This window comes from Mastigoproctus giganteus, chromosome 6 (genome assembly GCF_048544385.1).
Source record: "Mastigoproctus giganteus isolate SK-2022 chromosome 6, ASM4854438v1, whole genome shotgun sequence".
In the NCBI taxonomy this organism is placed as follows: Eukaryota; Metazoa; Arthropoda; class Arachnida; order Uropygi; family Thelyphonidae; genus Mastigoproctus; species Mastigoproctus giganteus.
This window is the reverse complement of record NC_143580.1, coordinates 33,260,241-33,286,134: the sequence shown is the minus strand read 5'-3', so window position 1 is coordinate 33,286,134 and position 25,894 is coordinate 33,260,241. Positions and strand designations below refer to the sequence as shown.

At 36.2% G+C, this 25,894-nt stretch overlaps 1 protein-coding gene across 1 annotated transcript in view; it reads right to left on the bottom strand.

Moving 5' to 3' along the window:
* Window positions 1-25,894, bottom strand: part of LOC150084144 (small subunit processome component 20 homolog) — a 229,120-nt gene that overhangs the window by 161,495 nt on the left and 41,731 nt on the right. The window contains exons 4-8 of the mRNA XM_090376132.1: window positions 22,606-22,665; window positions 19,977-20,054; window positions 16,211-16,366; window positions 10,402-10,557; window positions 128-259 (exon numbers count right to left, since the gene is read on the bottom strand). Coding sequence (XP_090232258.1) covers window positions 128-259; window positions 10,402-10,557; window positions 16,211-16,366; window positions 19,977-20,054; window positions 22,606-22,665 — 582 coding nt within the window. The remainder of the gene's footprint in view (window positions 1-127; window positions 260-10,401; window positions 10,558-16,210; window positions 16,367-19,976; window positions 20,055-22,605; window positions 22,666-25,894) is intronic.

Below are 25,894 nucleotides of genomic sequence, written 5' to 3'. Positions count from 1 at the left end.
TAATCTCAGTTCAGAGGAGACTACTGAAAGAATAAATTAATATAGCAAGCAGTAAAAAAAAACACAGTATTACAAAAAATATATACATAAATAATAAATACAGTATTATAAAAAATCATTTACATACAGATGTTATAAGGAGGTGTATATTAGCAACAGAAATCCTGGAAGAATGATGTAGTATCACAGCAGAAATAATCTGTAAAACCAGTTCTCCAGAGTCACAAAATTTTTCCTGTTTGCATATTTCCGCAAGAATCTAAAATGAAATAAGTTTCTGTAAATTAATATTTGCATAAATAAAAAATGGTATAGTACTTAGTTTAAAAAAATAATTTCAAAATGAATTATAATGATAAAGAAAACATTTGAAGAAATATTACAAAAAAATTACTCTATCACAATGCAATAAAAGTAAACAAAATTAGTTTAGAGCAGTTTAGACTGGTTTAGAATAGTTAGAGAACTAAATTTCAAAGCATAAAGCAATTAACTTCCACCACAGCATTCATAAGTTCTGTGAAATGATATTTCTGAACAGACAATTTGATATATGGTGGCGGACAAAAACACTGCATCACTTGTGAATTTTAAAAATAATGTGTTTTGCGCTGCATTGTGGGTTGCAGAAATGTTCGAAATGCATTTGTTGGATGGGATATATATCTCTGAATGAAATCCAATAAAAAGAATTCGCCTGATACACCTAATTACCATAAATATCTTCCCAAAGGGTAAAATGCGTAATTAATAGAAATCATGCAAATGGCAATCATGACAACCAAACAAACTGAAATGACAAGTTAACGTAATAGTACTGTAAATCGGCAAAATAAGTCCTCAATATTTTGTTGTTCCTCCTCGAGCTGCAATTACAGCCTTGCAACGATCTGGCACAGAGTTAATCAACTTCTAGATATGCAGTTGCCCAATTTCATGGTACCACACCCGTACAATGCTCTCCTGCAGTGGAACCTTACTTGTTGGCTTCTTCTGAACAATTTTAGATGACAATATGTACCAGCAATTTTCACTAACTTGAAATCTGCATATTGCCGGGCCAGTTCAACACTATAATGCCAGCATTTCTGAGGTATAACTGCACCTTAAGGGAGAAAAACATTGGTGTAAGTATGTTTTAAGCCTTGTGAGACAAGAAGACAAACTCATCATTAAATCTAAATAGCATAAAACTTACCAATTTTGCTGTGTGGCAAGGTGCTGAGTCCTGTTCAAAAATGCAGTTTTGGACGTCTGTATGGTGATTAGTATTAGTATTGGCCGCATGGTGCCAGAAAGCCTATGGCTTATGCTGCACCAGCCAAAAAAAAAACGAATAAAACAATGATAAAAAAAAAATAAATAATAATAATTAATGAAAAAAAGGAAATTAAACCTATCTTCCTATGCGCTTCCCTCACCTGAAGGTACTATCCAGATGACCTTTGAATTTCCCCAAACTGTCGGCCTCTACCACCCATGTAGGCAACTTATTCCAGTAATTTATAACTCGCTGGCTAAAATAAAACTTCCTGCAGTCCAATCTAAACATTTCTCCCCCCCCCCCCCGTAACTTGAAATTATGTCCCCTAGTTCTAGCATCATTTATAATCTTGAAAATTTCGTCCTCATTCATTTTACTGATGCCTCTCAGAGCCTTAAACACCTCGATCAAATCTCCTCTAAGGTATCTAGTTTCCAAACACTGCAACCCACATATTCGAAGTCTTTCTTCTTAAGGACGCCCCTTTGCTGATTTCACCAGGCGAGTTACCCGTCTTTCGCCCTTTCAAGAAGCTCGATGTCTTTCTTTAGGTGTGATCTCCATACTTGAACACAGTATTCCAAGTGTGGTCTAACAAAAGCCTTGTATAATGGGATTATCACATCCCTATCTCTGCTTGCAAAAGTTCGATATATCATCGATAGGACACCATGGGCCTTCCTTGCAACCTGTTTACAATGCTCAGAGAATTTCATGTCTGACCGTATCGTAATGTCCAAGTCCCTTTCCTCCAGTACTGGGTTTAGTTGAACTCCACCAAGTGAATAAGTTATTTTGGGATTACTGTTTCCCAGTTGTAATTCCTTACATTTTGTTGGATTAAAGCATAGCTGCCATTTTTCTGACCATTCCTGAAGTTTATCTAGGTCTCTATGAAGAAGCTCAGCATGACAGTGATCATTAACTACTCTACCAATTTTAACATCATCTGCAAATTTAGACATCATGCCCTCTATCCCTTCATCGATGTCTTTTATGAAAATTAAAAACAACAGTGGTCCTAATACTGATCCTTGGGGAACCCCACTTCTTACATCAACCCAATCTGAGGAATAGTCATTTATTACAACCCTCTGCCTAATGCCCTGAAGCCATCCTGCTATCCATCTAACGATTTTCCCAGTGATTCCAACCTGTTCCAGCTTATAAAGCAACCGTTTCCTGAAATCCAAGTATATGATATCAAAATTATTTTTTGCATCCAGTTCCTTTGTGACCACATCATAGTATCCAATCAAATTGGTCAGACAAGACTTCCCCTTGACAAACCCATGCTGTGTCTGAATTATTACTGCTGTCTTGTCTAGATGATCCTGCAATACTTTTTTAACCAGTGACTCCATTATTTTCCCTAGAAAAGAAGTCAAACTAACAGGTCTGTAAATATTGGTGTCACCCTTTGATCCCCCTTTGTGAATTGGAGATACATTTGCACATCTCCAGTCCTTGGGGACTTCCCCCCAAGTCCAAGGATTCTCTCATAATTGTGGCTAAGGGTTTGCTTACTTCCTTTGCCACCTCCTTTAATATAACTGGATAGATCTCATCTACCCCAGGTGCCTTTCTTATGTTTAACTTCAAAAATTTCTCCTCCACTTTGCTCTCGGTTATTACAAAATCATTTAACTCCCTGTTAGAGTTTGATAAACAACTGGCCCTCTTCTCCCTGAATAACTCCTCATGTGTGAATGTAGATGCAAAATACTAATTTAGTTCGGCAGCTATCCGAGAATGATCATCTACAGTCAAACCATTGATATCAAGTGGACCAATCTGATTCATCCCCTTCCTTTTAGAGTTTATATAAGTAAAGAAGTCTTTTCTGTTTTTCTTTGCATCCTTTGCCAAAGATTTTTCATAATCTGCCTTTTGCTTGCCTAACCTCCTTTGTGACTTGATTACAGACTAGCTTGTATCTACTATAGGCTTCTGTGTTGCCTGGTAATTTATGTGCATCCCACACATTTTTCTTCTCTGCCACGAGTCTCATTAGTTCATCTGATATCCATTTGGGCCTAAACCTAGAGCAGTATTTCTTGTTTGGAACAAAATGCCTAGTAGCTTCCAAAATTACTTCCTTGAATGCTTCTCATTTAGAATTTGCTGTTGGTAACATCATCAGGTGGTCCCACTGTACAGAATTTAAAACTGTCTGAGACCACTATAGCCACCTTTATGAAAGCAAAAACCCCTCCCTTTACTCCTGATGGTAGTTACATCTTTAAGTAAATCCCACATCAGTACACTGTGATCACTGCCACCTAGTGGTTCCTTTATCTGTGTTGCCTGCAATCATTTCCTTTCAAAGGACCAAAGACATGTATGAGAGACTGATGGGGAACCACATTCCATCAAAATTTTGTTATGGTTTCAGTGGGGTGCACATTGAGAAAGAGCAATATCTCAGAACCTTCTCTTGAGAATTTAATTTTCATAAAGTGTCCAGATACCTATCTGATGTCATCACAATCCATGAAGGCAAAATGTCCGTAAGACATTTTGTCCTACCTCATCAGGGTTTTGAGGGACACTATTGTGACAATGACAACACTGAAAAGTACTACTACTAATAATAAGAGCAAGTAGAGAGACTTTTACAGAGTAGAATGCATGCTTTTGTTTGTTGGAAGAAAACTATTCTGAAAAATAGAGGGGGCTACACTGAAAAATGCTACACTTTCATCAATGTTGTGGCTATATACAGTATATCTTGTAATTTATATGACAGAGATATAGAAGATAAAGATCTGCATCTTGTAAACTGCATGAAATTTTTTTTAATGCAGTGAATATATAATACAGAAAAACAACTAATCAACAAATTTATTTATGGGAATCCAAATTTTAAAAAGCTCTGAAATGCAGAAAGTGTGCATCCCAGAGCTTTTGAAAATTTGTCCATTTTTAAGATACTTAACTTTTATATTAATTATTCAAGTCAGAGAATTAATTTAACTTGAAAATGTATTAATGCTATGACATTAAAACTATTAAAGCTTGGACCTATATTAAAGTTATCTTTTACAGATTAAAAATTAACTGAGCAATGTACATTCTTCAAAAGAGGTAATATTCTTCTAACAAAGTAAATAATGAAAAAAAAAAAAAAGCAATTCTACTTTTTCTGATGAAAGAAAAACAAACACATTAAATTATCATTTACCAACCAGAAAAGCAGAATTTAACAGTAACTGTCTTTCTTGATATTTGTTGGGTGTTCTTTTTACTGGCCCCTCTCTCTAGCTCTCTCAAGTGAGGGCATAATAACATATAGTGTACAGTTCATTTCTTTAAAATTATCCATAATTGCAGTCAGGATGTTATACTCTTATTCATCTTATTATTTATATATTTTTTAACTTCAATGCCATCTTGATTTACCATGTGGAAGCATGCAAAATCAGGATGACCAAAATAATTGCTGCACCAAGAAACTGCCAACACCCTTTGTTGTTTGCAAAAGAAATACTGAATAAGCAAAGAGAAAAATACATATTTTTACAGTAATAGTTTCAAGATGTGAGAAAGTTGAGGTCTAAGGACTGAATCCTGAAGTTATCCTATGGGAAAGGATACATCACTACACTACGTGTGGTGAAACTATTTTATTTCACGAAAAGCAAGGTAGTTATAAACAACAGTAAGTGGGTCTGGCCCACTCATGTAAGTGCTATATGAATTTATTTATATGGTTTCAATAGGAAATTGAAAAAATACACTTTACTAGACAGCTGCTGAAAATCATCACTGTGAAACAAAGGTCAAGGGACTAGGATCTGGAGCAGGTGAGATTACAATCCTTTTGAATCTTCTTAGAGACAGGTGAGGATGAATTCATATCTGGGGGGGGGGGGCTTGTGAGTAAAAAGAGAAGATAGACATGAGAGAAGTGATAGAAAGAAGAAGAAAAGAGAAAAGGCTAGGAAAGTAAGGAGAAAGCATAAGAACTGTGTTAAAAAGATGATTTTTTTGTATACTACAGTAAAATAATGGAAATGTCCTTAAATTCTACATATCTCTGTATATTTTCAATTCTATATATACAGTCGGACCTCTCTTTAACAAACTTCTATATAGCGAATTTTTCTATGTAGCAAACGTTTTTGATTTCCCCTTAGTGATAACATTGAAAATAGTTTCCATATAACAAACTGATTTCGAGAGACCTGGGTACACATTGTTCGCACCTCTAGCCTTTAGGCAATAGAGCTGATGCTGTAGAAAGCAGGAATTAAGAGCTAAAAGGATTAGGAATTAATCACTTTAGTTTTTAATACCTAAAGTGATTAATTCCAAAATTCAGCGTTGTCCGTAAAGCATTTACTGTACTGGGAAGTTGCGCTGAGCAACTGCTATCTATGTGTCCACAGCCATTGGCAAAGATTAAGGAATATTCCCAACATGGACATTGGTTCTGGTCAACCTATTTTCTATTGCAAGCACCCTATTAGAGAATTAGGAGAGAGTGATTTTCCTTTATCCTGGAAATTCATCTGTTGTTTCACAGAAATGAGTCATCCATACTTTCACTAAATTTCACCTGTCTCTGTATGGTAGGTGCAAGTTGTCTGTAAATCAGTTTTGTTTTAGCTGCTGTGCAAGCTAAACAAACGTTTTAGTGCTTAAAACAAAAGTGGAAGTGCTTAATAGTGTAGATCGAGGCGTTAAAAAAAAAAAAGAAATCACTTTAAAATTCAGTATCCTGCTAGTAGTGTGTCAACCATTTTGAAAAACCGTGTTTCAATTTTCAAATTGTTTGAGGAAGCAGGACCCAGTTGGAAGCGTGCAAAATTATGCCTGTATGAAGAGGTAGATGAAGCAGTTTTTAAGTGGGTGAAGTTGATTCGAGACCAAAACATGCCGATATCAGGTCCATTAATAAAAGAAAAGGTTATGGAGTATGCATCTTTTGTGGAGCATAAAACTTTCCAAGCCAGTTCTGGTTGGCTGGACAAATTTAAACACGAAAAAGTTATTTCTGGTGAAAGTGGGGCTGTACTTGAAGAAGACTATACCTATTGGAAAGAAACAGTTTTGAAAAATATTATGGAGGACTACGAGCCCAAAGACATATTCAACAATGATGAAACAGGTCTATTTTTTAAATGTTTGCTGAACAGGACACCGACTTTTAAAGGTGAAAAATGTGTAGGTAGTAAAAATAGTAAGGGAAGAATTACAGTTTTGGTGCAAATATCACTGGTAATGAAAAACTGAAGCTTTCGGTAGAGGTAAAAGTAAACAACCCTGATGTCTCAGAGGAGTAAAGTCGCTAGAGTTGGACTACAACAAAAAACCTTCAATGAAAAGTGAAATTTTTTAACAGGGGATTTTAAATTTTGATAGAAAGATGACGAAAGAAAACAGAAAAATCGTTTTAATTGTCAACAACTGCCCTGTCCACCTTCACTCACTAATTTCGAAACTTACAAGTCTGAAGCTTGTTTTCTTCCCTCCAAATACCTCGTCTAAACTGCAGCCAATGGACCAAGGCATTATCAAGAATTTGAAAATGCACTACCAAAGGTGCATCTGAAAAAAATTATACTGGTAATAGAAACCAATCAACCTATAGATTCTGTTACAGATTTGCAGATGTGCATATCAGAGTTGGCAAAAGTGTGGAGTCAAGACGTGATGGAAATAATGATTAAAAATTGTTTCGCAAAAGATTTCTAAAACGCCAATTAACAGCAATGACAGAGATGAACTGCTACAAGACATTGAGCAATCTTGGGACGAACTCCAAGCAAGAGGTTTGATCAGTGGAGAAATTGTTCTTGAAGAATTTTTAGGAGTTGATAACAATGTCATAGTAGCTGATATTCAGCTACTATGTCACTAATTATGATATTCAGCTACTATGTCACTAGTTATGATATTCAGCTACTATGTCACTAGTTCACTGAATACTCTCCAAAATGTTGGAGTGACTCCAACATTTTGGAGAGTATTCAAAGAACTAGTGACAATATCGACGATGAGATGGATGAAAATGAGGGTAATATTAAACCTTCCAAACATGAAATGTTGGCAGCATTTGAAATGTTATGTCAAGGCCTTCAGTGTGAAGAAAATGTGGCAGAAAATATATATGAGTGCTTAAACAAATGCAAACATTTTCATGAACGATGTACAGTAAAATCCAATGTACAACAAAAAGTAACTAAATATTTTACAACATAATTCTTAAAAGTGTACTAATACAATGGTGTGCAAAACTTAAGGAACAACACTATTTCTAAAGGTTACAACCACAAAATCAAACGAAACAGCCTGTGGCAATTTGCATAACTGTGGCCGTTCAGTAGAAAGCTGGTGCACAAGAAAAAATTTGAATCGTGATGAGAGGGTTCACACAAACAGATAAAAGCAGCAGTTCAGCAGTTATGTGCAAATTACCGAATGATGAGCAAGATTGTTACAGACGTTCGATTGGTTTCATACAGTGCTATGGACAATGGTGCCTCCGTAGCTAGGTGGGCAGGAGCAGCAGTGCGTAGCACACGCTTCTTGATTAGACCAGGGTTCGAGCCCGTGCCCAACAAATACGGAGGATGCGGAAAGGTCAGGGAATGACCACCGCATATCCCAGGAGCAATATGACCTTAGTTGCTAATGCTCCTAAAAACCTACGGACACGAAATGGCCAGTAGACAAAACTGGACGACTTTAGCCGGGATCAAATCGGGAAGCTCGAGGAAGTTTGAAGTGAGGAGCATGGCTGCAGAGTTCGGTATCGCCCATAGCATCATCTCAAGTGCATGGTTGGCTTTCAGAATGACAGGTACAGCTGTCTGAAGGACCAGTGGTGGTCCTCCACAAAAAACAATGCCCAACACTATATACTCCTACAGGCCAAGAGGGACCGACACCAGACAGTGGGATCCATTGCAAACAAGATGCACAGAACGCAGGATATCGTGGTTTACTGTGGCCAGATGACTCCACAAAGATGGACTGTTTGCCTGACAGCCAATATGCTGTGTTGCTTTAACACCTGCCCATTGGAGACACTGTTTCGGTGGCGCATCGAACACAAGGACTGGGCAAGAGCGCAATGTGGTAAGGTACTCTTTACTGATGACAGTACTTTCAGTTTCAGCAGCGATTCTGGACATCAGCTTATCTGGCGAGAGGTTGGCACATGGTATCACCCCGCTGAAAGGGATCGATATGACGGTCGAGGTGCTCTTGTCTTGGGAGGCATTATCTTGGATGGACGTACACAACTCCAGATCGGAGCAATATGGCCTTAGTTGATAATGCTCCTAAAAACCAAACAACAACAACTCCAGATACTGGAAGGTGGTACTATAACCGGTGCACGCTACTATACTAAGGTAATCCTTCCCCATGTGTGTCTGTTCTGAGGTGGCATAAGCCCAGAGTCCTTGTTTATGGATGATAACACCACACCCCATCGAACTGTAGTTGTTGATATGCTTTTGGAAAGTGAGGACATTGTTTGTATGGATTGGCCTGCCCGTTCCACCAATCTAAATCCTATCGAACAGATATGGGACGCTCTGGGGAGATGTCTAGCGGCACATCCACACCCACGAGAAAATGTTCACGAGCTGAAGATGGCACTGACAGAGGAATGGACGATGTTACTGCAAGAACTTATGTTCTTGCAGGCAGTGCAAAGCCTGCATCGACATTTGGGGTGGCCATATCTCCTACTGAGGACCACCTCTTCCCTTTGTTCCATCTTTGGCAGTGATGCATTTGTATCATGGCAGCCAGTTCTATGTTGCCATTTTTGAATAAAGTCCCTCTGTACCGTTTTAGCATTAGCATTAGTAGAGGCATACGACGCAAGAAAGCAGGCTCCCATTTCACCCTTCCGTTTGTTCCAAAACCTGTCCAGCTCAGCCTTAAATTTATTTGGGCTATCAACTTCCACAACAAAAGATGGAAGTCTGTTCCACCAATCAACTACCCGCTGGCTAAAGAAAAATTTCAGCACATCTATCCTACAACCGACTTTCCTCAATTTGAATTTATGCCCTCTCAGATGATTATTTTGAGCAAGAGGAAGAATCCCATCAGCATTGAGCATGCTCAAACCATTCAAGGCTTTGTACACCTCAATTAGATCACCTCGCAGGTGCCTAGTCTCCAGACACTGTAATTTCCATTCACTAATCTTGTTGCCCTTCTCTGTACTCGTTGCAACAGCTTTACATCCTTCTTAAAATGAGGCCTCCCGACCTGTATACAGTACTCAAGGTGTGGCCTGACCATTGCCTTATACAAGGGGATAATCACCTCCTTATCCCTGCTAGAAAAATTCCTATATATCATTGACAAGACACCATGAGCTACTCTTGCAGACCATCTGCACTGCTCAGAAAACTTCATTCGTTTTGTTTCCATTGTTGTTGTTGTGTTGGTGTTGTTTCCTCCATCATTTCTGTACCTCACAAGGTTCCTTTGGTATGCTTTTCCCATATCCAGGTCACTCCTATCAGAAGCTACAGGTGAAAACCTGACTGATCCTTAAGTTTTGCACACCAGTATATTGTGCACATCATGTAAGTAGTCATTTCGTAATATGTGTTTATTAATAAATTAATTATTTTAAAATGTTAGAAAATTTATTCATTCCCACTTATTTCTGATTTATTTCCCATATTTTACTGTATTTCTGAACTGAATTACAGTATTTTTCATTGTTGAAAATGTCATATTTCTTTATAATGAAATTTCTGTATAATGAACTTTTTCAAGCGAACAATCGATTTTGTTATATGTAGATCAGACTATATCTAGTTGTCTGATGTTATAATAGTGCCATACAGATTTATTTATACTATGCTTTCTACTTAACTTTCCCTCAGAAGGGGAACTGTATGCTTGGAGAACATCCATGTGAATGTCTCCACATGTGCTATTTTCCAGGACAGTTTCTGGAATCCACCAGGCATTCCAACACAGTGAATGCCAGCAAGCTCTCACATAAACTCACCAAAATAATTTTTCTTCCACTTCCATTATTTTCTCTACTTGTACAGCTATAAGCAACCAGCAAAGGTATTTATTTCTGAAAATTACACAATTTTTTTCTTACAATAAAATTTCTTTTTAAATGAAAATAATGCAAATTTTACCTCAATTAAAGCCACAGGTGATGCTACAAGACTGCCACTTTGGTAAGATAGCCATTGTAGGACTAGGGATAAAATTCTTTCCAGATGTTCTTCAGAATTTGTGTTATCACTGCCAGTAGCTGATAAATAAGATTTCTGTAAATCTTGTAATGTGACCTACAAAAAAAAAATAAAATAATAATAATATTATTTTAAAATATTATATAAAATTATAAAGAATGATGGAAAGGAACAATGGAAGCTATTCGATATTAAAATACAAAAAAAAAAAAAAGTCTAGAGGCATTTTGGATTTAAAGCATTATTATAAATTTATAAAATGTTAACCCAAAGCTAATGAGGTGGGGGGGGGGTGTTATTAACTTAATGAATTTTGCCCAAAGGAGTGGAACAATATTAACACTTTTATGGCAGTAATCCCACATTGCCATAAAAGTGCTACTCTGCTAGAATAAAAAAAAATGAGGAAGAGAAATGAGGAGAATAAAAAAAAATGAGGAACCATATATTACAAGATATATGGTTACAAACAGGGTCTCACAAACATGCTGAGGAACTGATTAGGCAATTCATGCAATAAGAGAAACACTGGCACAATTTACCTCAGTAAAATAAATGTAAACCACACTTAAAAAATAATGTTGATCCTGAATTATCATTTATTTTATTTCATTCTTTTTTCAAATTTCATGCATATGATAGCTCTGACTATTCCTTACCAAAAATCATGAGACTTAACTATTTTAGAAAATAATGGATCCAATTACTAATAATTCATATTGCTTTTCTATTAACTACATATTTGTGTAAGCTTTATAGTAATTATCTACATATTTAAGCCTCTCATGAAATTAATATATAAGTGTATAAGTCTCGCCAATATGCATAATTATATATATGTTTGCCGATATTTCTTTATTGCTTTATTAGTAGCTCTTTTGTTCTTCTTCACAGTCTACTAATTTTAATTTATATATATATATAGATATAACTTAAATAAAATGTAGTGCGAAAATAAAATGTATGCCAGTAGCGTGGCAAACCAGTAGAGTGAAGATGAATTCAGCATATAAAACAGCACTAAACACAAGAATAAGAGGGGAAGAAATATAATGAAGAATAGGGTACTGTTGGAGAAACACTCCTAAATAATTTAGAAAATGAAGCCAAAATTAAAATAAATTTAATGCCACCCACTTGAAGTGGCACCAGTTTCCGAATTACGTGAAATATCACTATATGTAAATGTATTCTGAAAACAATACAAGACAAATAAGTAAACAAGATGAATTACGTGAAATATCACTATACGTAAATGTATTCTGACAACAATACAAGACAAATAAGTAAAAATAATATCGAATTGAACAGGATAGACTGACCATTATGCCCCATCTTATTCAAGGACCATGAGGCAATAATAGCCAGGGAACCGCTGCATTTCGAATGCTAAACAAATCTAAGTCTAAGAAATAAGTGAACTCATACACCAACCATTAAATGAATTTTACTGTAACTAAAGTTTTTACAAAATAAATATCAAAAAACAAATTATATAATTTACTATAATTTACAATAAACTGGTGGCTGTATATACAGAATGCTAAAACTATAATAAAATCATTTACTATAAAACATGCTAAAATATAAAGATTAAAAGCGCTAAAAACCTGAAGCTTTCGAGAGCGTCAGCTCCCTTCCTCAACAGTGATAAAACTTCCTGCAACATCTCCTTATATAACAGGCTCACGGTACCTCCACACGTGGTATTCCTCCACGTGGTTCCCTCAGCGCATGGGCAGACCCGGAAGCGGAAGTGGCTCGGGTACGTGGCAAACAAAATCGTTCATCCGTACTCAGGACAATTGCTTCGAAAATAGGATGTATGCGCATACCTCTGTCTCTATTCATTGTATTTATACTGGATGAACCAATCCATAAACCCTCTAGCCACTTATGCTCCCAGTATCCATGCGCGTGGTCCACGATAGTCGCGTCCTCAGGGGAGATTTGATGCTGCTTCTCCTAAAATGTTCGGCCACAGCAGACTTATTATAATCACCGGTTCTTATAGCATTTAAATGCTCCCCCAGACGATCCCTGAGCCGTCGTTTTGTTTCCCCCACATAACACTCCCCACAATCCGGACACTCTATTCTATATACAACTCCACTACTGAGGTCTTTTGGTATACGGTCTTTCACCTGGGACACAGCTGTGCACAGCCTCCGCCCGGGAAGCTGTACACAGCGTGTCTTATAACCCCAAAAAATTCTCGCTAAATGCTCAGTAAGGCCCGGATAGTAGGGGATGTATGCGGTGACTACCAGAACGAACGGCTCCCTACGTTCAGACACTCCTCTGCTATATCTGTCCAGGATCCTCTGGGGGTATCCGCATTTTCTAAGGTCTGCCGTGACACAATTAATTTCCTTTTCTTTATCCTCAGAGGTGGTGTGATCCTGCTCTATCAAATAGAGCTTTTACTACACTGTTTTTGTATTGTCCAGCTTGTGCTGAGTTGTAATGGGTGTATTGGCCTCTACACATGGGTTTCTTAAAGACTGACGTCCTAGGTCTGGAACCCATCCTAGAGACCAATACATCCAAAAATGACAAGGTACTGCCTATTTCCACCTCTGAGGTAAATTGTATAAATTGGGAGAAGCTATTAAGCCAGCAAACTGCATCATCCTCGCTCCCCTTCTGGACCAGGGCAAAAGTATCGTCAACATATCTCTTCCAATTTCTAATAGGAAACGAACACCCACTAAAAACCCTACTTTCTAACTCCTCCATGGCCAAACTGGCCACGGTGGCACTAATGGGGAAACCCATGGCCGTACCGTGAACCTGTTTGTACATAGTTCCTTGAAATAACATGGTGGTACTAGCCAGACATAATTCCACCCCGGCACAAATATCTTCTACACCAAGCAGTGATCTGTTACCAAGAGAGACATCCTTGGTCAATGCCATTTTTACACAATATATTCCATGTTTAATAGGAATACATGTGAATAAAGATACGACATCAAAAGATATCATACTCTCATTATCATTTATAGTCAAATTCCCCACAAAATTTACAAACTATCTACTCTCTTTAATAACATATTTGGACTGCCCCACTATGGGCGCAATTAATTTAGCCAAGTACTCCGACAGAACATAAGAAGGACTCCCTATAAATGATACTATGGGTCTCAGGGGTACTTCAGCCTTATGAATTTTTGGCAGTCTGTAAAACCTAGGGAGTTGACTACCTGTAGCGTGTAATGCCTAGAAAGTCTCCTTGGAAATCTTCTCCGTATTTAACCAGGCTTGCACTAATTTGTTGACTCGCCGTTCCAGGCCAACCAACGGGTTCCTCTGGGTCACCTTATAAGTATTATTATCTTGCAGAAGATCTAATGCCTTCTTATTATAATCCTCTGTATTTAGGACCACCATATATAAAAAAATATATATGTATATATATATATATATATATATATATATATATATTTTTTTTTTTTTTTAAGCAAAAAACTCTGCTGAAATCAGGTCTGCAAATGACAATGTAATTTTGTAACTTTTCCGACATCCTTTAACAATTAATAACAGCTTTAACTTACTCTCCACATTATTATGTAACTATTCCCCTTACCATAACACTCTCTCTCCCTTTTCTTTATTCTGAGTGGCATAATACCAAGACAACTTCTTAAAATGCCTATAATCTATCATCATATAACATTACAGAGTTATAGACCTAGTAACTGTTTGATATAATTGGGTATGGTAATAGGAGGTGAAGGTACTTTACCATACTGGCGATAAAAATTAAACTGCATATTTTTTTTAAATTTTACACTTAAAATGCAATGCATGATGCTTATTAGTAATACAGGCAACCCGTATAACATGGTACTTCTACAACATGGTTTCGCTCTAACATGATTGATAAATTGCGGCAATCCTTGCACAACACGGTACTCATATAACACAGTTTTGCTCTAACATGATTAGAGAATTTCAGTAAACCTCACATAACAGGGTATTTTTGGGCTTTTGTGCAGGGGGAAACCCTGCTATTATGTTGTGTGTGATTTTTCAACATTTCCTACTCTTTTTGAATCCCTGCTGTTGTCAAAAAAAAATATTGAGAAATCCCTGTATTTTATTTTGTTGGGAAATCTCCATGTTACATTCTGTGCTATTAAACTTGTGGAAAAATCTAGATTTCAAAGTTTTATTACTATTGGATAGCACACGATGCCATCCAAATGCTGAAGTTATGTTCCTACCACCACAGTTGTATTAGGTTAATACAACTTCTTTCATTCAGCCATTAGATCAAGGCATTATATCCACCTTTAAAACTCATTACTTCAGAAAATGGTTACAATGGATTTTGGAAAAAATTGATTCCGAATCTATTAAAGTAATGGAGGCACGGAAACATTTCTCAATTGTGGACTGTATCAGAATCATAACTTTATTGTTCAACGAAGTAAACCATCAACTTTAAATGCATGTGGAAAATTGTATGGCCAGAGTAGTTCATTCAGGAAATGTGATTGAAGCAGCAGAAAATGGAATCGGTGCGATAATAGAACTTGCTATGCTGGTAGGAGGGAAAGATTTTGATGATATGACTACTGAAGCCCTCGTGGGTAGCACAGTTGATAGAATCGCCCTCCTCCCCCACACCAGGTGGAAAAGACCTGAGTTCGAATCCCTTCGATGACAGAAGGAATTTTTATGGGTCCTTTTCACAATGCGGCTTAGTTAGTTGGGCTCAAGTGATTTTGGTTTTTTTGGTTTTTTGGTTTTTTTTTAGGAGCATTAGCAACTAAGGCCATAAGGCTCAAGCGAGGGTAGCATGGTTTTCTCTCCTGGAATCTCTGGTTTTTCGTCCAGCAAAACAGAAAATCGACCTCAGGACACACACAATTTATAGACAATATACACAGAGTAACACGACCTTAGTCACTTATGCTCCTAAAAAATATAAACAAAGATATGATTACTGAAGACGTTCAAGAATTACTGGTAAAAAAAGAGGCTAGCAAAGCGGATTTGGTGGAAATGACATCGGAGGCAAAATCAAATCAATTCAGAGGATGATAGAGCAGATGAAAATTCTTAACTTCCAAATTTTACGCTAAAAAGCATACAGGAAGGCATAAAGTTAGCCGAGCAATTAGAATCATATTTTTTGAATGCAGATTCTTGAATGAAAGGAGCCCAAAGTTCAAAAGGGAGCTTCAAAAATGCTTAGTTCCTTATGATGAAATTCACAAAGATTTATCAAGCAAAAGCAAACAAACCCAGATTACTGATTTTTTTTAAGAAGAGTAGAAGATGCACGAAATCTAGAATGATGCATTTTTGTTAGGTTTGTTAACACTTTGTTAATGAAACAGTGCATTTTTAGCTTTTGGAACGTAACCCCCCTTTTTGTACTTTTCCTTAGTCCCCTATAACACGGTTTCGCACAACACGACATTTTATAGGAACCTAACTACCATGTTATACAAGGGTTACCTGTACATACTAGTAATAATAAGGTCTTTAAAAGATATATTTTCCTTGTGGATTATTCCCATTAAGAATTGGCTTTAAATAATTAATTACACAAGTACTCCATGATAAACTAATTCATTCTAAAAGCATAATGTTTCAGAAAACCTATATCAGTTCCTTGATCACAATGCAAGATAACCAATTAATCCACTGTTACAAGGAATCTCCACTGGAATGGAGATTCCTTGTAGCAATATTTGTTTCACAATAACAAAAATAAATTGAAAGTAATACTAACACAAAATGAATTCCACACTATTTGTGCAAATTCCCTGGAAGTATACATTGCCATTGAAGAAACAGTGTGTTGAACTGCTTGTTTCACTGGATTCCAAGGTAATGTTATTTTCATTTGTAACCCAGTTCCAAGACAACTAAGTATAAGAGGAAAGACCTAAAAGGGAAAAAAAATTTCAAATAATGTTGACATCATTGATCATATTTAAAACAAATAAACAGTTTTATTTTTAAAACAAATTTTTTTAAATATAATAACCACAATGAACAAATTAAAAAAAAAAAATGTTTCTAAGAGAACAGTCTCCCACTTACAAAAGCCTCCAAATTGAAACATGTAGAATGGGCTACCTATTGTAACACTATACCTTCCCTACGCTTGCTATGCTGGCTTCAGAACTGGCTTTATCCATTTATTTCTGAACAACATAAACAGATTTTCTTTTTCCAAATTTTTCGTAAATTGGGAAAAGTAAGAATATTTTTACTTATAATAAAATGGACAAAGCCGAATTAAAGTGAAGAAAATTAAAGAATATTAACACAAAAGTGAATGTTTACACTGATTTAGTAGATTTCTTGGGGGGGAGCTATCCATCTAAATCCTTAGATGGATAGCAGGCTTCAGGGCAGGAGGCAGAGGGTTGTGATAAATGGCTATTCCTCAGATTGGGTTGATGTAAGAAGTGGGGTTGATGTATGACTATCCACTCAATCCAGGAACTCTACATCCTTCCTAAAATAGGCCTCCAGACTTGTATACAGTACTCAAGGTACTCATTGCCTTATTATACAAGGGGATAATCACTGGGGAATTTTTCTATCAGGGGATTATCCCTGCTAGAAAAATTCCTGTATATTACTGACAAGACACCGTGAGCTACTCATGCAGACCATCTGCACTGCTAAGAAAACTTCATATCTGCCTGAACAATTAACCCCCAGGTCCTTTTCATTTTCTACCACTGTCAGTGTAGTACCACACAGTTGATACGTTACTCTGGGGTTACTGCTTCCCATATGCAGTACTTTACATTTGTCAATGTTAAACTTCAGTTTCCACCTCTCAGCCCATCTGCTCAACAGGATCTTTTCTAGATCCTGTTGCAGCAGCGTACTGTCATTAGTGTCATTAACAATCCTGCCGACCTTCGTATCGTCTGCAAACTTGGACATTAAGCATCAATATCATTAATAAATATAGAAAACAACAATGGACCCAACACTGAACCCTGGGGTACTCCACCAATAACATTAGTCCACGAAGAGCAGTGTCCATTGATTACCACTCTCTGTCTTCTCCCACCCAACCATCACTTCATCCATAGCAGCAATTTGCCTCCAATGCCACACTGCTCCAATTTGTGCAGCAGTCTTCCATGTGCAACAGTATCAAAAGCCTTTCTAAGATCCAAATATATAATATCAAAGTTATTCCCTGCATCCAGTTCCTTTGTGACCACATCATAGTATCCAATCAAATCAGTCAGACAAAACTTCCCCTTAACAAAACCATGCTGTCCAAGCTATAACTGAAGTCCTGTCTAGATGATCCTGCAGTGCTTCTTTAAAGTGTCTCCATTAATTTCCCTGGAACAAAAGTTAAACTAACAGGTCTGTAATTATCTGTGTCACCCTTTGTGAATTGGGGTCACAATTTTCACATCTGCAGTCCATGGGTACCTCCCCTGAGTCCAAGGAAGCTCTCATAATTATGGCTAAGGATTTGCTTACTTCCTTTGCTGCCTCCTTTAATATAACTGTATAGATCTCATCCACCCCAGGTGCCTTTCTTATGTTTATCTTAAACAATTTCTCCTCAGCTTTGCTCTCAGTTATTACAAAATGATCTAGCTCACTGCCAGAGTTTAATTCACCTCTGGCATTCCCCTCCCTGAATAACTCCTCATATGTGAATGTAGATGCAAAATACTCATTTAGTTTGTTAGCTACCTGAGCAGGATCATCAACAGTTGAACCATCGATATCCAGTGGACAAGTAAGAAAAGACCCCTTTGCTGTTTTTCTTTGCATCTTTTGCCAAAGATTTCTCATAATCTGCCTTTGCCTGCCTAACCTCTTTTGTGACTTGGTTATAGACCAGCTTATATCTATCATAGGCTTTGTGTCACCCATTAATTTATATGTATCCCATGCATTTTTCTTCTCTGCCATATGTCTCATTAGTTCATCTGACATCCATTTAGGCCTAAACCTTAAACAATACTTCTTAGTTGGTATGAAAAGCCTAGTAGATACAAGATTAATCCTTTGAATGCTTCCCATTTTGAATTTGCTGAAAACAATCCAATAAATGCACAAAAGCCTTGCTAGTGTGTGAGTGACCAACCCACAAATTCCAGTCAACATCTGGGAAATTAAAATCCCCCATTATAAGACTCTCTGATTTACTGGCCCACTCTTATTTCCCTATACAATTTATTTGTTTATTATTTATTTGTTTATTGTTTATTATATTATACTCATCAGAGTCATTAGGCATATAACACACTCCTACTCTCAATTTTGATTTCCCCGTGCTTATGTCACACCAAACTGACGCGACACTGCACTGTCCAGCCATGTCGACTGGCTGTACTTCTTTGGATTTTATGTGTTCCTTAACTAATAGCATAACCACTCCTCCCTTCCTATCCTGTCTATCCTTTCTGTACACATTGTACTCCCCAAATTCCATTTCTGCATTCCTTATATCTGTGTGACACCACGTCTCTGATATCCCAACAATATTTGCCTTTGATGTTTTGACCAACACTTCAAATTCATCAAATTTATTTGCCAAACTTCTAGCATTGGTGTACACACAAGTATACATGTACCTGTTCCTATTCTTAGCTACCCTAGCACAGCCCATGTACCGCAATGACTCCCAGCAGTCTCTGAAATCCCCTTCATCTTGTTTTCCAAGCTGCTGCTCATTCCAATAGAAGCAGTGCAAGAATCACTTCTACCTCTGCCAGCGGCTACTGTTAATCTATTAGTCTGTGTATCCCCCAAGGTAGCAGTTTTCCGACCCACCTAACACTGCCTTGATAGCACCAGCATATATTCTTGCACCCTTTCTATTTAAGTGTATCCCATCCCTCTTTTTGCCATACTCTGTCTCAGCCCCTTTGGCATAAAATTTATTCCAATGATCTACAGTATGGTATGCAAGGAAAATCTTCATGAGATCCAGGCTTCTGCTACCCACTATGATTTTATATTTTATTCCCTGGATAGTGGAAAAGTTCTCTATTTGTGATCATACAAAAAAAATCGGTAACCAGTTGCCATTAACATTGTAATGACAAAATTCAATATTATTTTTGTATATTTTATTAAGGTGTCCAGAGGAAATATGTTTATTTCCCCTTTGACACCTTGGAAAACTTCTCTATTTATGATCATACTAAAAAACTCAATAACCGGTGGCCATTAACAGTGTAATGACAAAATGCAATATTATTTTTATATATTTTATTCAAGAACATAAAAAAAGGGTATGACATTTTTGCAAAAGATCTGTATGTGATGGCAAAAAATGGATGTCATTTTTGAGTAAAGGATATATATACATATATCATTAACCACAAAATCCCACAAAACCACCATAGGCCTATGTTATTAACCAGAATATGTATTAATTAAAACATATACTGAAAAATTATAATTATCAATGAATCACATTCTTACACAGAAGCATATTTACACAATCAGATTGCAAATTTATACATATTTTACAAGTTAAGAAGTATATAACTTACATTTTCTGTGCAACTGTGAAATTGCTTTCTAACACCTTTCATCATTTCAAACAACAGCTGGCCAGTTCCTTCTATATACTAAAGAGGAAGGGAGATTATTTTAATTTCACATAAATTTATGTCTACATCTTAGAACTGAATTTCATAATTAACTTCTTAACTAGAACACTAAGTTCTTGTACCATAAATGGTTTCCATCAACTTTTCTACAACTTTAAAACAGTAACAAAGAAATTTTTTTTCTTAGTATAAATGCAAAACTAGAATAGTTTTTCTGTGAAAAAAAAATATATATTATCGAGAGCCACAAATATAAAATAACAAACATTATTTCCAAATTGCTACAAACAGTTTCTGCAAAAAAAAAAAAAAAAAAAAAAGCTTCTGGCATCTAGGAATTATTGCTTTCTTATCATTGGATGTTATTTCAATGTGTTATTACTTGAAACTTTCAGGGACATACATCCCTCTAACTCACTGAATATGAAGTTCATATATGTAATGCATATATGCATATATTGCAACTTACTGCAGGATTCTCACAAAAGGTGGGAGGACATATGATGAGTTCAGGCATGTCTATCTATTCCTTATTTCCAGCATCTAGTGATGGTGGTGGTGGTATTCTGTGCAACCTTTCACAAGAGCCCTGAAGTACTTTGTTGTGTGCAGTAGTTCAAGATTTCTTCTAGCACTTACCACAAATCACAATAATTTCCTTAAATACCTCAAATATGTTGGTTTAAAATCATTCTTCAAAAAAAAAAAAAAAAAAAAAAAAGGGAAATGGTGGGAATCTAGGATTAAATGGTGGGAATCTAGGTTTCAGAAAACTATTTATTCCAAGGGAATTCTGAATTTGTAATAAACCCAATGTTTGGAGAATACATCTCCTTCTTCGAAGACAAAACAACTATTAAAAGTATATATTTACAAAAGATTTCATAGGAAATAGCCAAAAACCAATTTACAATGATATATGATGTTCATATAATTCTTCATTCTTCAACAACTCTATCAAGCCAGCTACCTCCTTCAAACTTCACCCTAATATCTGGATTTATGACAAGATGTACCGAAAAAATATTTAGATTCACTGATATCAAACTTTTAACTTTTATAGACTTGTTATCTCCACTTTCAGTGAGCTTCTTACATTTTTATTTTATCTTATTCCTTTGTTAAAGCCACACTCACTTATTTTATATTTTATTATTATCATTCAAATTATTTAAACCCCACTAGCTTGGGTGTATACATAGACAACCTCTGGAAACTAGGCATAAACCAGTTGTAATCAGCCTTCTGCACTAAGTGGGGCTCTGCTGTAGAGCATCTCGTGGGATGCATGATGACTCTTCCTATGATTAAAGCCGGCCCATTCCAAAATCAGCCATGTGGTAGGCAATTGCATACCATCACATTATCTGATGCCACAGAGACCATAACAAAACCAACTCTAAAAACTGCTGTTAAAGAAAGACCTGCAACTAGGTGGAAGGATGGGATCAGTGAAATTTTGGGGGTAACATTTTGCAATGCTGCTAGTATAGCACATGATTGATGCAGTTGGAAGAATTTGTTGGTGGCCACAACAGCTCCTCAGGAAACTATGAGACTGGAAGAAGACGCTTGGCTGTAATGGAGTACTGCCCTTACTTTGTTGAATGGCAATAAATGATTTTATATATAAAATCTTGACTATACTCCTGCTGGCTAATACAATAATTATGATCACTGTTCTTCCACACTAAGTGGAAAATAATGAGGGTTCAAATCCCATCCAGACAGTAAGATATTTTACATGCTTTTTTCACATTATGGCTCAGTTAGTTGGTCAAGGGCTGCATAGTTTAACTCCCAGAAACATATTGTTTTGTAGCAAGCATCAAAGAATATATATCAATATACATAAACAGTATACTGACAACTCTTGGCCTTCGCACTTAATAACAATAACCACCCAAATTTAAGAAGTAAAAAAATGTCTATTTCAAATAATTAATTGATAAGAATAACAACAAACAAACAAACAAGAGAAGATACAATACAATACAATATAAAAACTATTCAAACAATTAAGTTCTGCAAGATGTACTGCCTTGATTTCTCATTGCTAGTGAAAAATAAATTACTACTTTATATTACTTTCAAGTAATAGGAAGTACTAATTATCAACATAATCTAATAGGATTTATTGCAGAGATGATACATTAAAGAAAATTACGCACTTAAAATATTTTTTCTGGTATAAAAAATATACATTAAATTAAATACCGTCCTCCTCAGATGGGAAGACCCTTGACGACAGTCCAGTTAACTCCACTAATAGATAGTTAAAATTCTGAAGGTGTGTTCATTTCTCATGGAAACCTGCTCAAAGTATTTTACTCTGCATTTGTGTGTCCTTGCCATGACTATTATTTTTGTAAGAATTATTTATAGAAATAAAGATTCTCAACATGCCTGCTTGTTCAAAAAAAATCAATAAAACTGATGGAGGATGTTGTGTTGCACGTGCATGTGTTCCATATATAGCGCTGCACTGGTCCAATGCAATGCTAATCACTTTTTCTATTTGTTTAAGTAAAATTCTGAAAAATAACCTGAAAACAAAAAATGCACTTACTTCTGGGTGCTCTTCAAGCTTCAGAAACATAAATTCAAATAATTTGACTTTGTCTGGGGTCTGAAATATTTCATTTAAAGTAATGAAAATTTGTCCTTATACAAGATATATAATAAATAATGAAAGGGGAAAAAAAATTAAAATATACATTTCCTACAGTGATCTACAAGCCTAAACATAAAATAAACAAGAAACTTGTCAATACATACAGCATAAACTGCACTTCTTTCACAAATTAATGCTTTTAAAGTCAGGATGTGGCTTATAAGCAATTCTTTTAAAGGAGGAAAAAATCACCATTGGAATGTCTAAATGACAATCCATTGATGATTTTTTAGCTTCTTCAATTAAACGTTACATCGTTGAAAGCTCAAATTGAATAAATATTATCATATAGTGGGATCCTGGTGGTAATGTATCATATCTAGCTTTTTTGATGTTATTATAGCTCTCATCAATCCAAAAATTTAAATTAATATGTTTTAATAATATACACAACTATACAGAGCACATGAAACTTACTTTGAGTTGTTCTGATTATTGCATCTATGATTCTGACTGACAATGTGACAATGCAGTGTTCTAACACAACAAATTTGGCAATAGTGTGTCACAAGGATTTGCATTCTGGGATTCGCATTCTGATAACATATGCAATTCACGTTATGAAACCTATTACATTCCTTAGGGGTTGATAAACATGCACTTTCTTTTGTGCAAACAAAAAGGTCTATCATATGCCTATCAGTCAGGAAATTATTCAGTTAAAGGCATTATAAATTGCCAACTTTCTGTAAAGTTGGCAGTTTATAATGCATTGGGTTTAACTCACAGTGAGTTCAAAGCAAATATCAGCTGTTTCAAAAGATTTCTGCAATGAAGCAGCCTTTCACTTCGATAAAAAACATTAGTACAAAGGTTGCAGCAAATTTCTCAAAAAAGTTCATTTCTTACCAGTGCCATGTTATCACACCACAACCAGGTAAGTGCTTAATTCCCACCCCAATTCAAGGCAATTTAATTTTTAGAGTATTCCCCAAGATTATATGGTCTTGGCTTATATTTGTAGATATCAATCATATAAAGATTTGCTCATATTTAAGCAAATATGTATATGATTGAGCATATGCATGACAAACAATAACATCAATTCTGCAAAACTTGCAGAAAACACACAAAAACATCAACTCAGCAACATAACATCAATGATATATGTTTATTTTATCTGTCTTCAATTTTAATAAACCACTTCTAAGTTTTAAGAAGTGTAAAAATGGCTGAACAGTGTGTAAGAACTTTGAGAAAATGTAGAAGAAATGCTAATGAAACATTAGAGGAGAGATCTAATAGACTAAGAGACCAAAACGAGACTCTACGACTATGAACACGGACAGAAAACATTAAAGAAAGAGAAGCAAGATTGCAAACGAGAAGACGAGCGAAACGCCGTAGGACTAATCAAATAGAAGTACCAGACGCGAATAATCAACAAGCTGAAATTAATGTGGAAGAGCATAGGAAATATGTATTACAACTGTGAGGTATTGCAATGCAAGATATTGGGGACATGAGTTAACCACATCGAATAAATACACTAAATGCTGTCATCATGGAAAGGTTTTACTTGACCCACTGTCTGAGACACCGACTCTATTATGAGAGCTGATTACGGGAGATACATGTGAAGCATATAACTACAGAAGAACATATACGAGAGTACAACTCAGCAATGCCATTCACATCAATGGACGCAGATATTAATTCACTGCCTGGAAATAGTCCATACTGTTTTAGAATACGTGGCCAGATTTACCATTTGGTCTCACCGCTATATCCAAACGAGGTAAATAAGCCAGGATATGGACAATTCTATATTTTTGATTCTGCTGAAGCAACAACAAAACAGCTTGAAAAATGATCAAACCAAGGGTGTATGGCCAAAGTAATGCAACAATTGGACGATATTTGCAACAAGTTAACCCATTTGCTGAGTCAAATAAACAAATGCATCAAATAAGGAATCCAACAATGAATGTGCGCATGGCATTTAAAGAAGACCCGTACTTATATAAGAGACAACATAATGTACCTATATCCAAAATGGAGGTTGCTGCAATATTTGCTGGAGAAGACGGGAAACACCTGCAAATAGAGACATATGCATATACCCCACAGGTGGCTGCTGTAGAATTATATCGCCACTAAACAAGAATGGTGAAGACTGAAGGAGCTAGATTAAACTATTTACGAAATAATCAGAAATATGCTATATGTTACGCCGGGTGCAACTTCATCATCATCATCAGCCATTTTCAATCCACTGCAGGATGAAGGCCTCTCCAGCAACTTTCCAGTTCCTTCTGCTTTGAGCACTGGCCATCCATTTACTACCCACAAACTCATGAATTTCATCTATCCATCTCCGCCTTTGTCTTCCAGGTTTTCTTCTAGCTCCTCTTGGATACCATTCTGTTATTTTCTTAGTCCATCTGTCATCATGTCTTCGAGCTATGTGTCCTGCCCAAGACCATTTTAGTTCTTTAGTTTTGATAAGAATGTCCTTTACTTGAGTTTGCTGCCTAATCCATGTGTTTCTCTTCTTATCTAACAGTCTGATTCCCAATATGATTCGTTCCATTCTTCGCTGTGTAGTTCTCAGCTTCTCTTCCATTCTTTTGGTGAGTGCCCAAGTTTCACTTCGGTAAGTCATGGTGGGGAGTATACATTGGTTCATTATTTTACGTTTCAGACAAACTGGGATATTGCTCTTCAGTATGTGACTATATTTCCTGAATGCTATCCATCCAAAATTTATTCTTCTCTTGACTTCCAGCCATTTATCATTATTACAGCTAATAACTTGTCCCAGATAAGTATATGACTCCACCTTTTCAATTACTGCTCCTTCAATCATTATTTCGCTTTCTGTGGCATTCATCATTACTTTTGTTTTAGCCATATTCATCTTTAGTCCAAAATCCTTACTAGCTGTGCATAACTGATTAAGATTTTCCTCTAATTCTTTGGGATCATGGCTTATGACCACAATGTCATCTGCAAATCGTAAATGGTTTAGGTACTCTCCATTCACCTTGACACCTTTCTGCGACCAGTCTAATCTTCTGAAAGCTTCCTAAAGGCAGCAGTAAACAGCTTCGGAGATATTGTGTCTCCTTGTCGAACTCCTTTCTCAATTTTAAATTTCCTACTGTCTTTGTCTAGTCTAATAAAGGAGGTAGCACTCTCATATATTTTCTTCAAAATCATAATATATGGAGTATCAATGCCT